The sequence below is a fragment of the Dysidea avara genome, chromosome 3, assembly GCF_963678975.1.
Source record: "Dysidea avara chromosome 3, odDysAvar1.4, whole genome shotgun sequence".
Classification (NCBI taxonomy): Eukaryota; Metazoa; Porifera; class Demospongiae; order Dictyoceratida; family Dysideidae; genus Dysidea; species Dysidea avara.
In genome coordinates this window covers 7,676,994-7,692,537 of record NC_089274.1, presented here as the reverse complement: position 1 = coordinate 7,692,537, position 15,544 = coordinate 7,676,994, and the positions used below count along the sequence as shown (strand labels likewise).

General features: G+C 38.6%; 2 protein-coding genes across 2 annotated transcripts; one reads left to right on the top strand and one right to left on the bottom strand.

Moving 5' to 3' along the window:
* Positions 1–72: 72 nt before the first annotated feature.
* LOC136249190 (ankyrin repeat domain-containing protein 2-like) lies at positions 73–2,995 on the top strand. Its single transcript, XM_066041144.1, has 5 exons — positions 73–284; positions 1,417–1,543; positions 1,750–1,877; positions 1,931–2,104; positions 2,548–2,995. The coding sequence occupies exons 1-5, from the start codon at positions 118–120 to the stop codon at positions 2,804–2,806; spliced, it is 855 nt and encodes a 284-aa protein (XP_065897216.1). The 5' UTR covers positions 73–117; the 3' UTR covers positions 2,807–2,995.
* On the bottom strand, positions 2,779–15,196 carry LOC136249188 (uncharacterized). Its single transcript, XM_066041139.1, has 10 exons — positions 15,110–15,196; positions 14,279–15,053; positions 10,931–10,999; positions 10,657–10,672; positions 8,393–8,581; positions 7,063–7,202; positions 5,159–5,764; positions 4,627–4,779; positions 4,392–4,496; positions 2,779–3,001 (listed from the first exon to the last, which is right to left on the bottom strand). Exons 2-10 carry the CDS (start codon positions 15,050–15,052, stop codon positions 2,951–2,953), a joined length of 2,103 nt encoding a protein of 700 aa, XP_065897211.1. The 5' UTR covers position 15,053; positions 15,110–15,196; the 3' UTR covers positions 2,779–2,950.
* Positions 15,197–15,544: the final 348 nt, after the last annotated feature.

The window sequence follows — 15,544 nt, the reverse complement described above, 5'->3', positions numbered from 1 at the left end:
TCTTGATAGAAAGGAAATAGTGAAAAGTGGTAGATTCTTTTTCATCTTCTTTCCCACATTTTGCACCAACTCCACTCGTTATAGTAACGAGCTTCATGCACCAAATGTGACAAAATTATGGGTAGACCTATTCGCACATTTCCCAAATCGCTGGTCTGGTGCAACTTTATAACTAGCTACTGCTCCATGGAGCCTAAAAAGGAGAAAAGCAAGCCAGAACGTTTGCTTCCTGACGTGGCGTATGCAGAGAAAGAGAAGACTACAAAGACGCTACCGCCATGCAGGTATATACAGAGAACTCAGTCCCGCGTGTATCAGCAGCAGCAGCAGCTGTCTTGTTGTGACAAGTCCTATTATCTTATGCGCTTACAGCTGTGTTTCTGCTAACTCAGCTTCAAAATTTTAGCCAGCTAGCTACTACTCAGAAACAGTTGCTAACAGCTTAATGAAGTATGCAGCTTTGCAGATGTGGCACCACATCTATAGCTCTGTAGCTATATTATATATAGGCACCAAATATTAAATAATTACTGTGCTTTTATCAACAGTTCTAAATTCCAGCCCATGTGCTAGATTGTAATGGGGAGGTGGTATAGTTACATGAGTGGTGTTACATACTGCACGTGTGAAAGATGACAAAAGGTTTAAAAAGGTCCAATAATATTTCCAGTAAGGGCACAAAGGCTATACAGGATACCAAGAACACAGATATACTGGTACTGCATATTAGGCACCAGCCTATGTTAACTTTTACATTTAACCAGTTGTTCCTGAAGCAAAAGTTTATCATTATCCATTGGAAAGTAACAAAACATGGGAACTGCAGAAAACTTTAAGCATAATAGGCAAAAATTTTGAGCACTGCAGCATAGCATAATAGGCAAAATTAAAAGCATTAGCTTCAGGAACAACTGGTTAAATGTAAAAGTTAACGTTCGTTGTGCATTAAGAATTTGGCTGCATTGTAAACTATAATAATGATTGTGTCAAATAACTATTCTCCACTGCGGCATCAACTGTTCTGTCCACCTTTTTCAGTGACATGCATTTTTGTTTACAGTATGACATAAGTATTTTGCCTATTATGCTAGCATTATGCTTGATGCTTTCAGGTACCTATTATGCTCAAAATTAGGCCAGCATAATAGGCTAGTGCCTACTGCATATGTACTGCTACAATAACTAAGCCTGTGTGCACTCAAAAGTATGCAATTTGATTACATCCAAGTCTGGAGAAGCAGATAGCTTAACAATAATATGAACATTATAATTTTATTTAGCAATCAATTTATCTACCTACACAGATGGAGACACTGAGCACTGTATAGTTTCAAAGGGCTCTCTAATGTACAAGGTCCCTATATTAAATTAGCTAGTTACGTTCTTCCTATATCTGTACTTATCTCATTGTATTAGACTTATACCACCAAAGTTCCAGAACAACCTTACGAGGGCTGTATCAGATGGAAACATGCGTCTTATACATCACTTGTTAGATAAGGGAATTAACGTCAATGCAGTAAATCCTCAAGATAAAACAACAGTGAGTTGACAAAGGATAAAATAAATGTAATGGCAACATAGCTCTTTATGTTGTACAAAGAGACCAAGGTCAGAAAGATGTTAATCTAACATTGTCCTTGTCTTAGGTCTTTAATAATGCAGTTCTATGAAAGTAATTATTCCAATTGTATTTCAAGAGGTCTTTTTTGCTGTATTATTTGGCATGTTACATGCACACCGATCCAGGCACTCCATTACTCTGCATGGCTTGGACATCTACCAACTAGTACAATATTGTTGGCATATAAGGCCAACCCTAATCTATTTGACATGTACATGAGGACCCCACTACACTTGGCAGTATTGGAAGGCCAGTAAGTTACTCTATAACAATCACACACACAACTATATACATGTTACATTATAGTTATAAGGTGGTTGGTCTTCTACTTGATAACGGAGCGGACTGCACCCTCAAATCAGCCGATGGCTACAGTGCACAAGAACTAGCCATCAAATACAACATCATGTCTTGCCTGCACTTGATGAAGTCAAGTCTAACACTACCAGTGTTGACGAAAGCTACAAAGAATCATCTACAGTGAGTTATGCTCCTTACTACATAGCTGGGGTAGTGTAGATACAATTTGTGTAAGGATCTATCTATTGGGCTTGCTAGTGTGCAATATTGTAAATTCCTACACATACCCAACTAGTATTCTGGACTTTATCATTACAAAATTTTAATGTATCTTTTTTTTGTACACAAATGTTAGCTATGATTTTATTACATAGTTAAGTATGGAGGATTGAGTGGTGGTAATGAAACTGCTTCACATAGCCACAACAACAATCAGTACACAATCCTTACCAATATGGCTTTATCCTATGACATACTGAGACCAATGGGACTTGTGTACATGGAAACATTACCCAATTCAATATTGTGTTATTTTAAATGCATACAATAATAAACTTTACTAATGGGTACATTTTATTGCCAATCGGAAGCAAATTACTTAACGAATGATCTTGCTATATCAGGAAAATGGATACGACCCAGAGGATCGAGTTGTGGTTGAAAGATATGCAACTGAAGGGACTCTACCCTCGTCCACAGTCAATTACAATACGCACAGCAAATATTGAACTGGATGTCTCCACGACACCAATGCTACCGCCCCTACGAGCAGCTGCACCAACACGCATACAAAGCCGAGCAGGCAAAAACAATGAAAAAGAAAGTGATACAAAGGACAAGAGACTTGTAGTGTGTAGCATTCAAAAGCACAAAAAATATTAAAAAGATGGGTAAATGTGCATACAAAATACTGCTACAACCCTCTACTAAACTGTATGTGCTAAGGTTACCAATACTACTACTAATACTACACCTTGTGTACAAAGCACTAAAACTGTACATTCTAAATCTTAATCATGTTGTTGTCTAGCGTCTATTAAACATTGAGTAGACAGATCCCAGTTCACCACGATCACCCTACAGAAATTAAAAAAGAATAACATGTAAATAAGTTGAGATAAATAACACTTCATCAGTGGTCACACGATGAACCACATTAGCCAGTTTGTTATCAACTGGGTTGTAGTTGACTCTTGTTTACAGTGTTGCATCTAACACAAGCTCATGTCAAGCACACAATGAACATTGTAACCAATTTTTCAGCAATTTGGTGTCTAACTACTGAATACCAACTGAAATAAAATTTGTACCATAAGCGTATAAATTTTTGTGGTGTATAAATTTTCGTGGATTTCATGGTTTGCGGCTGATCCACAAAAATCAATCCACATAAAGCTGATCCATGAAAATTAATCCATTTAAAAACTCACGTCTCAGCTTGAGCAGACCTATTAACCATCACGGTTGCCACCTATGCTATAGCCTTCTGTGTACCCACGTCTTTTGACAAAATAATCTATGCATTTTCCATACTATTAACGTGCATAATAGCTATATTAATTCTACGTACCACCTGACGACGACATGGACATGTGCACCTGTTAGTCAACCCCACAAAATGGTTTGCTTAGTCCCAGATAAGTACGCCAGCGTAAATGGAGTAGCCATATGCAAACAATAGTAAACTGTTATCAAGCTGCAAACCTTAAACGTGACCTTAAATTGACCTTAAAGCACAACTTTTGCTTCCCGTGGCTCCTCGAGAAAATAAACTGGCTTGTCAAGATTAAACCACGAAACTTTTGCCCACAAAATTTAATACGCTTATGGTACTATAGTGGCTGTGTTTAGCCAGTGGGGGGTGGCCACTAAAGACAGGTTTTGCTGTTAACAAATTTGTGCATACAAAGTAAAACACGTGACCATCTCTGCAAAAATCTTGTCTAGTAAGCAGCATTGTTCAAGGAATGGGTTATCAAATTTCATCCTATTATGATGGAGATTAGTACAGCAACCATACTACACTAAAATTACAGCCATAACTTTCATCTGCATTGAGTTAGAATTGACTTAAAGAAAGGTTTACCATGAATTGGCAAATCAATCAAGATATAGCTTTATCTCTGTAATTACTTGCACATACACACACGAAGCTGTAACACATGAAGAAATGACAAAAATCTACTGCATCATAATCAAATGCATGTGACACACATACTACCGAAACGAATCAAAGATATTCAAACTCTCTATGAGTAGGCAAATAAGATGGTACATAGCTTAATTGATTTGAGACTTGCTTCCCTGAGCTCAATTAAAACTTGCATACTTTTTCTTTGTAGCATGCATAATTTCACCAATGCATTATTTTGTTTTCTTGAAATGCATGCTTGTGTAAACTAGGTGGGTTTTTGCTGAGACAGTTATAGAAGTACTACAGTCAAGTCAATGACTGGTCACAACTTACATGTGGTGTAGTATGCATCCTGAAGTGTAGCAATGCCTTAGTGAGGTTATTAGAAACATGTAGAGCCATCGACGCATCTTCTTCATTCCTGATCAATACATCAAGCTGTGGAGGTGAAAAATTCACTTAACTCACTGTATCACAATTTAGAAACTGATCTTAATACTAGAAATTTCTTATTTCACATGGATATGGAACATGTAAATATACAAAACACTACACACACAGAACTAACTGGCTGGGAGTCCATAGTGTCCAACATTCTCCTCAGTTGTTCCTTGATTGGCATTTGTCTGGGGGGGCCAGCATGAAGAGGTCCACCATGAATAGGTCCACCATGAATAGGTCCACCATGAATAGGTCCACCAACAACTTCTGGTCGAAGGGGCTACACAATTTTATTGAGAAATTATTAAATATGAGCTTAACATCATAACAAGATGCTTAGAGCTCTAACATCGGTGTAACCTATAATATGGTAATGGACATTACTAATGCCAAGAGTTCATAAAGCAAACAGCTCCCACTATTGTAGAGCTTATTGGAATTTCAAATGCGTTGAGCTAGACTATTCATTTTAAAGGCATTCCTAAGAAACATTGGTTACCCTAGTAGTATTAAAACAAACAAAAAAAATCACTAAAGTGTTTCTATACTGTACCCATCATTAATACTTGGTGACCTTTGAGTTATTACATAGTGGCAAAGTTGTCAGCATAGTAATTGTGTGTGCATAATGAGTCATAATCACTTTCACAGTAGCATACCGGTAGGTCCATGGACAGGAGAGGTTTAGGTGGTGGCGGTGCAAATACTCTGGAATTTGCTGGATCTTCTCTGGGAGGCAACAGAGGTTGCCTTGGTGGCTGCCTGCCATCTTGCATTGCTCCCAGACGTTGCAAAGGCGATCGTAATGGCTCTCGTGCATCATGCCCAGCAACATAACGGAGATCATCCATTGCACGATAATCACGTGGGTCTAGACCAAGCCTTTTAGCTGCAGGTGGAGGGCTCCAGGTACCAGGCTCCCTTCCTCTCTTCATAGAGCCAGGTACAACCCTCACTACCCTGTCATGGACTGACTCTACTGGGGCAGGACCTCTGCCTGGTCCAAGGTTGGGATTGTCAAGCAAGTAATCCTTTTGTGTTGTCAGTGGAGGGTTGAGCAGAGCTCTAACCCTCCTTTCCCTCCTACTCAGCAATTCTCTATCCCCAGTCAGTGGCCCTGATGTGACAACTTTACGATGGATGAGGTGGACTTGACGTCCACACTCATTCTCAATTTCCTTAGCAGCATTTCGATAAGCTGCTGCATCTTCCCTGTCTCCCAACCTCCTTTGTATCTCTGCCCACTTCTCAGGAAACTCTGCTTTCTGTGATATCAATAGAAATTTTTGAAGACAGTAGTATTGTATTGTATTAGTGTATGCATTACTTGTCAGCCTATCAACAACAAAAGGTTGAGGATTGCAAGTTCATAAATCACATGCATGCCTTTCTGCACTTGTGCAGCTGTCTATGGCTTTGCAAATAGGGCTAAATGCCTTCAGTATTTGGCTTTATACAGTGCCTCAATTATGGCATCCTATAGCACACAATATGTGCATAGCTTTTCAGCAAAACATAGCTGGAACCCAATCAGCAAGGTGATAAGGCATGACCTAACGACGATGCCTCAGCAGCAATAAATTATAAAAGGTTAGATTCTGTACAAGGATACAATAGACTCATTGTAATTTACCAGTTAAAAGCTGTAACATAAACACTGTAGCCCGCCTAAATAAGGCTAATTAGCCATACAGTTTTATCTAGTACAACACTACAGCTTGTAGTTGAGCATACAATGCAGATATGTGACCACCTCAGCAAAAACGCATAGTTAATCTGTTGAACTAAAAATTTAAAGATCATCTTTTCTTCATTTGAAATTCCTTCATACGTATATATGCAACGCGAATACAGGCCTAAAACTATTAACGAATTCTTGGTAAACATTTTAAGCCAAATCTCAATCCTGTAGCCCAAAGTTACGGCTGCAAATCTAAATGCTAATTTCTATATAGTCACTGTACAAATCTATTTCTTTGTTATTCCTATTCTCATAGCTAAATTCTAAACTACCTGCCATAACAGACTGAACCTTTGGTAACCCATTCCTTGGACACTGTAGATAACACCGAGAGAGACAATAAAAAGAAATTTGGAAATTGAATGAATTATGTAGGCTTTTGCTGGGATGGTCACATATGTGAAATAGGAAAAGGAGTATTAGGCCATTGACATATTGAAATAACATACGTTTAGAGTATATAAACCTACAGAAATTTGGTTGGAGAAAAAGACAGTCATCTGACAGTCATAAATACTGCAGGGTTACTGCTACACAAGCCTATATTGGCTTGTTGCATTCAGAAGCAGTCGCATGTAAAGTCGCACCCTTTAACTGGTAAAAAGTATATATTACAGTCATTTGTACCATATAGTGATCCACCGATTAGCAGACCACTAGAATTACCACCTCAAGGTGACATTCACACATTAGCTATACTACAACTTAAGTGCAGCAATAGTAGCAGACTATGCTGGTTGCCTTATTGGTGGATCACTAAAGTATAGCCAAGATATTGCAAGAGCAACGAGTGTTTGATACGTCACGCATGTGCATCCTTACCAGGACAGCTTTTCTGTGCCGCATATTGGTGAAATGCTTGACCTTGATGACAGAGTTAAAGTGATCATCACAAATAGAGCAGTGGTACACTGGGTTGGGGTCATCAACTGTCTTCCCAACCTCAATAGCATACTTCAACCCTGCCATTGGAGATAGCATGATTAACACTAAGGGCTGTCAGTGCCCCAGGATAGATGGATAATAATCAGCTAAGCCGAATGCTATTATCCAACTACTAGTAAAATAGGCACCTTAGTTATCGTACTTAAGCAGCCTGTGCTACAGTGACTAAGGGGCGCAGCCCTACATTGTCAAACCCAGTGGCAACAGTAGCCCTCATTTCTAAACATGTCATGTTGTGTGCTAAAACAGCACATGCAAGCATCTACTTGTATCAGGGCAAACAATACAATAAGCACTCAACACAGCAATTAGCACTTTGCAGCAAAAGCCCTAAGGCCACATGATTTAGTAATCTTTACACACACAAATGTTATCACATTAGACATATGGCTAACACATCAAATGGCTGGGGTATTAAGTCAGTATGCAAAAACAAGAATGTTTGTTGTTTACATGTCAGAAATTCTCTGACTGTTTTCTACCACAGGCGGCTGAGACGTGGCCTAGACCACACCATTGTTGTGACAAGGTCATTATCTCATCACCACTGAACCACAATTGAATAAACTGGAACACAAAGGATAAGCAAACACGTGACTGGGTGTAAAACGTCACAGAGTCAAGTACTAATGCTCTGACTTGATACGAACATGGCTACCATAATAGCCTCATGCATTTAACTACTGCTGGTGGTGGTGGTGCAAACACTATTATATTAAATGACTAGCAGTACTATTAGCATGCTAACTGGTAATAGTTACAAAGGAAACTACAATACGCTCCATTTCTTATCCAACAAACTAACAATGCACTGTTGAAACTGTTCAAATGCAAATATTAACACTTGCAAGTTTCTATTTAGCACATTAAAAGTGACCAACTGTTAATTTAACAAGCTATTGTACATGTATGCTCGTAGGCTACACTAGCCTTAAGCAAGTGGGCTGCTCAACTAAAAACAGTATATGGTGAGACAAACCATGCATTTTTCTATAGGTGTATCACAAATAGCGCTCTCTGTATGCACAGCAGCATTGACCCACTAAAAAGCATGATATGCTTTTAACCAAGTTCTCTTATAGAACTTTCATCCGCCATGGTTGCCTTTGACAAAGGCATTACTGGTACTCAAGACGCATGCAATTCACCCACTATTACTGCCGCTTTAACTAACAGTGGGAAACCAACTGAAGGTGACGTTTCTTACCTATGAGAGGCTCATGGTGTCTTAAGAACTCTTGCATGGCATCTGAGATGCCCGGGACAGTGACAGCAGATTTTGAGTAAGCAATATATTTCCTTTTCTGATCACTCATCTTCTCATTCGTCTTCTCTTTCTCATTGCTTTGCTCAGTTTCTCCAAAGTACGCCTTGGCTAACTTGTCCACCTTCATACCTGCATTGATTAGTGTGTGCAGTTAACAATACAACTGGGATGAAACAGACAAAAAAATTCTATATAGTATGACCTATACAAGGTGTCCTACTGTGATAAATTAATATCTTAGATTTGTAAGCTTAGACAATGTACTACTTTAATATAATGTATAGCACATGTTCTCAGATGACACAAGAACTATGATGTGAGTGTGGAAGCATGTCACTTAGCTACACCCATGATGATGTCATTTTAAGTCACACTACATATTTACCATGAAATGATGAAAGTTCAAGATATAAAATCAACAGGAAATTAGAAAATATATTAATCACGCCACTAAAATATCAAGGCTAGACTTTGGAAATCCACATACAAGCGCATGTATGCAACTCCATGTTTCACAAGACTGGAGAATACATTAGCCAGAAATTCGATGATCACTATAACATATTTAATTCTGGAATAGTACTTCTTTTGGTCCTAAACGAATTGTGCAACTCAGCAAGATCATTCTGAAACACTAATAAGTACAGTTGTTCCCAAATATGTCATTACATAACGTACCACCATATCGTCTTACTAACATCACATATATAAAAGGGATAGGAAAAAAAATTAATTTTCAGTTGCATAATGCATGACTTCAAAGGACAAGACAGTTTTGTACTCTAGTACGGAAATTAGTGCTCTAAGTAGCATAAACAGTAATCTAACAGTAATCTAACAGACTACAGAGAGGGTTTAGGTCTTTGTCAGAGATTTTTGTGACAGAATTTAAACGTATTAATTTAATGTGGGAAGTAGTGGTTTTTGAGCCTTTGAAAAGCAAAGCCATACGTCTCGCCACAAGAATTCATCAGTTGCATCATGTGATTAGTTTTACGTAATATTAAATTGCCACTCTGACCAGAACTTTGCAACAAGGAGTTTGTTGTTCTGTGAAACTTATCAAGGAAGACACCCTTAAAAGCAAGTAGAGTAGCAGAGATGAATTGAGTCGCTTGCACAAAACTTTGGCAATATAATCATCTGTGGTTTAAGATGGTATGCTAGAGAGTTTAAAATACTTTATGCATCAGTTTATTCTTGTACGCTAATGAAAGAGACCTCTGTTGTTGCGTAATATAAATGATTAGTAGTAGACACAGGGTGGCATGTCAGACTTTTGTACTGCCTGTTGACGTTAATGGATTTCGGCTCCTTTTAAAAAATTACTAGTATTGTTTCTACTTGGTGCACATTACATATACTAATGGGAAATAGATTTCTTGCCTTCATAGGCCAAGAGTTTCATGCAAAGTGACGCTGCAACTCTCAACAAGACATCACTGTACAAATTAGCATAGGAATGGTATAAGAATTGGTATAAGAATTGGTGTATCACCTGGTATTGAGTCTTTTGGTATAAATGTTTAGGTGCACTTCAGACTGGAAATCCAGGTGACTGCCACCTTAACTGTTACACGTCATTGTACATTTGCTTACAGTACCTCCGTATGCTTCTTGTATAGTCGATTCCACTTCTGAGATTTGTGGGAAGCTAGGTATGTCACCATCACAGCTTTTACTTAAGTTGCATTGCTAGGAGGCTTAAACCAAGACACTTTGCTGTTTCTTTGAGCTACTGTTCCTGATATTCCCTGTAGTTCACAGTTAAAAGTACGCACTAGGCTGGTATGGACTATACTTGCAGAGGAAGTTATGGAGTTAAAGTTTCACAATCATTGGTAAAGAAATTTTGTTGTTACACAATTTGTTTCTCTTTGATATTGGCACAGCAAGCGTAACAAGGATGCTTGTACCGTAATACACAGAATTCCAATAGAAATGTATGCATTGTGACATCACCTTATTGCATTTCCATTTTATGTACTATTAATCTTAGCTAACACTTAAGCAAAGGTTTGAACCTCAAAGCAGTACGGATTATTGTACTTCACATATTCAAACGTGACAAATCAAATCTATGCAATGAACATATACGTGTGTGTGTGTGTGTGTGTGTGTGTGTGTGTGTGTGTGTGTGCGCGCGCGCGCGCGCATGCATGTGTGTGTATGTGCGTGCATGTGTGTGTGTGAAGTGTACATACCTTTAGCCTCCGCGTTCTACAGGGCAAACAAAAGAGAAAATAAAAATTATTTTAATAATACAGTCTGTGGCAAAATATTGGTGGGAAAAATACTGGTAAAGTGCCACAAGATTTTGTAGTAGACTAGTCAGTTGAATTGCCGTTGCCTTAAGGAATGAAATAACCAATTCAATCCCTCAAACATTTTGCCACATACAATACACACAGTTTAAGCCATAAGCAAATAAAAAAGTTACTTCAAGTATTGACTGGAATCAGCATAGGGAAAACATACCATTTTATGCTTTCTTCCAGAAAGATGTTGCCTCATATGCTGCTCTTGGTAGACAAACACTCTGCATATCTACAATAGTGACAGCATTATCAATGGATACCCATAGTACAAGATATAATTACAAAAAAGTGTTCCTACAGGTCAGTTGCACTAAGGATCTAATTTTGTTGAACAGTATAATAGTATATGGAGACATTCAATAGTTATTCTAAATTGTGCCATCGATAAATTAAACACTATCATGGCTGTTGAGCAACAAATGCCATATGGCAGAGCTAACTTCAGACAAGCAAATCCTTTGGAGTTGAAATTAGAGTACTGACACTGGTAATAACAGTCTGTGTAATAGGCCTTATCCACAACATAGAAACTGTATTTATTATTACAGAAGTCCACACATTCATTTCTTATAAATCGACGTTTACCCTAGGCACATACAATATCTCTAGTTACATCCCAGTGCGTGGGAGTATCAAAGCGCCGCGCTGGGTTATAACTACCATACAGCTAGACAGAGCGGCGCTGCTACTGTACGATATATTAGTTATCACCCAGTGATAACTAACTTATCACCCTGTTGCGGAGCCACTCAGTCTCTTTCGTGACATCATAATAACCGCGAATGGTATTGTTTACCAATGGAACAAAAAGTCAAATAAAGAAATATTGATACAAAACACACCAATACAGCACTTAAAACTAGCTAAATCTTACAAGAAAACTGTTAATCCTTTACACAATAACACTACAAGTTACCAATACGATAGTTTAACAAATGTCAAGAATAGTCCGTGACGATTTTCGCTCCAGCAATCACTCCCAACGGTCACTATGGTGAAGAACTAACTTCCTCTAGCTTCATCGTTCTATCTCGGGACTAAGGTAGCCACTTGTTGGTCTGTATTTTTCTCTTGCACACCACGCGATACCACTATACCAACTTCTGACGAAGGCGAATCGTACCTGGAACCGCTGCTTCATAACACCGCCCTTCGCTACAGTTTGTAGGCAGTATGTAAGGTCTCTCTTGTAGCTACGAAGTAGAATCTCCACACAATTCGGACGAAATCTTGAGCACAGTGACAGGAACTCAAACCAGAACTTAATTTACTATCCGTAAGCTTCTGCGCACTCCCACGCACTGGGATATAAAATAGTTATATCCCGTATACTCGGATGATATCATTGTTATTACACTCGTCCTCGGCTCTGCCTCAGACTCGTGTAATACCAATGATATCACCCTCGTACCGGGATATAACTATAACGTAGCATCTTTATACTTTATAATTATCTTGACAAAATTTTCTTGCCACGGTTGTCAATACAAAACCTCACACTATATTGGACCCTGACCCATGCATTGCTTGCAACTTTTCTGCCTACTTGCAAAGTAATCATTTAAATGTAATTTAGGATGTTGCTTTAAATAATCACTTAATAGGTTTTTTGGACCTCTTGCCTTAATGTCCTACTTCAAAGCATTAACACATTAGTGACAGTAGGTGTTTACAGCAGAGCAGTCCTCTAAAATAACACTTTTACTTAAGATATGACACAAAATTTTGGCGAGTTTGGCGAAACGACTTTAAATATCCAATTTTTAGCCAACTAAATAGAGAGAATGCAGTATGACACAAGCATTTGCCAAAATATTATCTGCCAAATTCTATATCGAGTTAAATCGCCAAACAGTACTACATAAGTACACAAAAATTTTGAATTTTCAACTAGAGTAGGGACCATAGCACATCGATAAAAAGTACTGAAACAAGTTGGAGTAGTGTACAATATTAAATCACAGTAAAACAATAAGAAGCATTATACATTGTATACTTGTTTGTTAACTTTTTTTGTAAAATAAAATTATTATGACTGGTGAACCCATACCACATCAAAAGAAAGAAATGGCACCGTGTGCCCCAGCTATCAATTGTCGCCTGAAAAATTAAGTATCCATTACGCTTCTTTGTCAGTTATGTTCAACCCATTACACAGCATTACGAATCAAGAACTGTTTGAAAAATCAAAGTAGCCACTATGAAAAATATAGACAATTTCCGATACGAAGGGAAACTATCACATGCTAACTACCAAATTGACACTTTTTGCTGTCAGCAAAGATGAATGGGACACAAAGGAGGACACCGGTAAGTCCATGAAGAATGCATTGTACGTACTGCGATATGCCAAAAGGCACCTCTTGGGCCAAAGTCAAGTTGAACAGTGAAAAAATTAAGCCCATAGCCTTAGTCATTATTGTGTTATGCTTGTCTGAAGGCATCAGTCAGTTACTCAGCCATTAAAAAATTTCGTTCATTAAAAATTTCATAGCAACTTGTTGAAAGCATTTTGGGTCGACCTGAAGGCATGTTTGGGCTTAGTTTTACCTAACCAATACTGCTTCATCATTGTCAGGGAAAAGTGAGGCTGATTTTTGGGTGATGTTTTTCATGCGCCACACCTGCACCTTTGTAGTCCCTACTATGGATGATCATTGTAATGACAGTGCACACCTAATCCCAATGGTTTTATATTTAAAAGCATACCTGACCTTCTTGGGCACTGAAATCCCTCACGATTGATGAAACACGACGAGTATATGGCAATGGCACAAAGCACCATTAAGCCCCACTGAATAAGTTAGTATTTTGTACATATAAATCACACGAGATCTTGTGCAAGGCCATGGATGCAGTAAATGTCTTTGTGATGAACTAGAAAGACACAAGAGAGGAGAAAATGGTATGAATAAACATCCAAGAAGTCATCCTATGCAACATACTTCACAAAGACTGTAGTGGCATGTGCACTAGTCAGGATCATAGGAGATTAGAAAGATGAAGAAAGCCTCCAGATGAATGATAGTGACAGTTGGCTACCACGAAGAAAGTTAGAGAAATAAGTATCACGCCCATCATTCAATGTTGCTGCCCCACCATTCAATCCTCTTCCAATCTCAAAACTGCAACTAACATTAAAAAAATTTCTGCAGCACTTATACTTTTAACTTCCTCTGGAGGTGGTCTCAGTAAGGTGGTCTCAGTAAGGAGGTCACAAGTACCTAACCAATACTGCCATGGTGCCATGAAGGTATTGTGAGACTAGTTTCTGGTCAATATTGGACCTCCATGATCCCTACTATACTGTATGATCACTAGAAGGATTTTACACTATGATACTTATTAATTTTCTTGAAACAACCACATACACACACTTATGTCATAGTTAAGTACCACCGCGCGTGTGTACAGAAAATACACCCCCCCCCCCAGATGCTGTATTTTTCGTGCACATGCTGCAGCAGTGCTTTAACTACAACATTTAGTACAAATTTTTATTGCTCACCTCGCATTTTAGTGGCAGAGATTTACGATTTGCTTCTTTGCTGGTATCTTTAGGCGGTGAAATAGCAATACGTTTAGGAGCACTGGATGTTTCCTCAACTGTCTTTTCAGCTTCATCTGGCAGAGGGTGTTCTACAGAAGATAATGCCTGCTCTTCACTTTTAGGCACAGTCTCTTCAACAGCAGTAAATTCTTCCTCATTTGTTGAAAGCGGTCCCTCAACTTTAACATCGATAATATCCTCTTGATAATCATTATTAAGCTGTGTGTTGTCCCCAGCTAAGTCTGGTTCATCTAGTAACAAATCATCATCAACTGACTCTTGTGAGAATAGATCACCAGACAATAAGGTGTCATTTGCAAACTCTGAATCATCTGCTTTCATTTCTGGAGACTCCGTTTCTTCTGAAATAATCTGCCACGTATCAGCTGCAAAGTCTTCATTAACTGAAACATCAATGGCGTCCTCAATCAATTCAGTACTAGACATGAACGATTCTTCAACCGGTGCTTCATCAGGCTGAGCATCTATGGGTTGAGCTTGCTCAGGTGGCGCGTTTCTTTCAGGGGGCGGTATTAAGTGGGTAGGCGCTACATTAGTAGTGGCAGTAGTCGGTTGCGCAGCAGCTACTGGAACTACCGCGGTATTTTTGTTCTTCTTTCTATTTCTACCACCACGGTTTTTTCCGCCTCTGGCTTTACCCCGACCTCGACCAGCAGCTTGCATCGGAGTGAAGCCGGGAAGGAGCACCATTTGCTGAGGAGGCCTGTACATCCTTGAAAATAACAAATGTCATTAACAAACCGTCTAATATCGCTTCTACGTTCATACCTGACAACACGCGAGGTACTTCAGATGTCTCGTGAGCAAAAATTTTTACACGACTCCCTTTAAAAAATTTCTTAGTCTACCGCGATCAATACTTTTAGGATGAAAAATAGAGCAGATTACGGGACAGGGGGTAATAGGGGTCGCCAGGTTTAGTGCGTTGAATCTAGCAGGATTAAGCGATAAACGTTTTCAAATCATCATAGATATACTGATTATAGTCTACCGATTAATCTCAACAACTTTAAGAAAAATTTAGACCATTTCTCTGGTCACTGAACAACAGGAATGGACAGACTAAAAAGCCTCTGGCCTACTAACAATTTGTTTTTGCCTGTTTTGTATACATGTCCATAATTTAATACTAACCACAAATCTGATTAGCTAGCTAGGGGGATAATATAGTGTACCTGCCTTTCCATACTTCATAATCCGAAA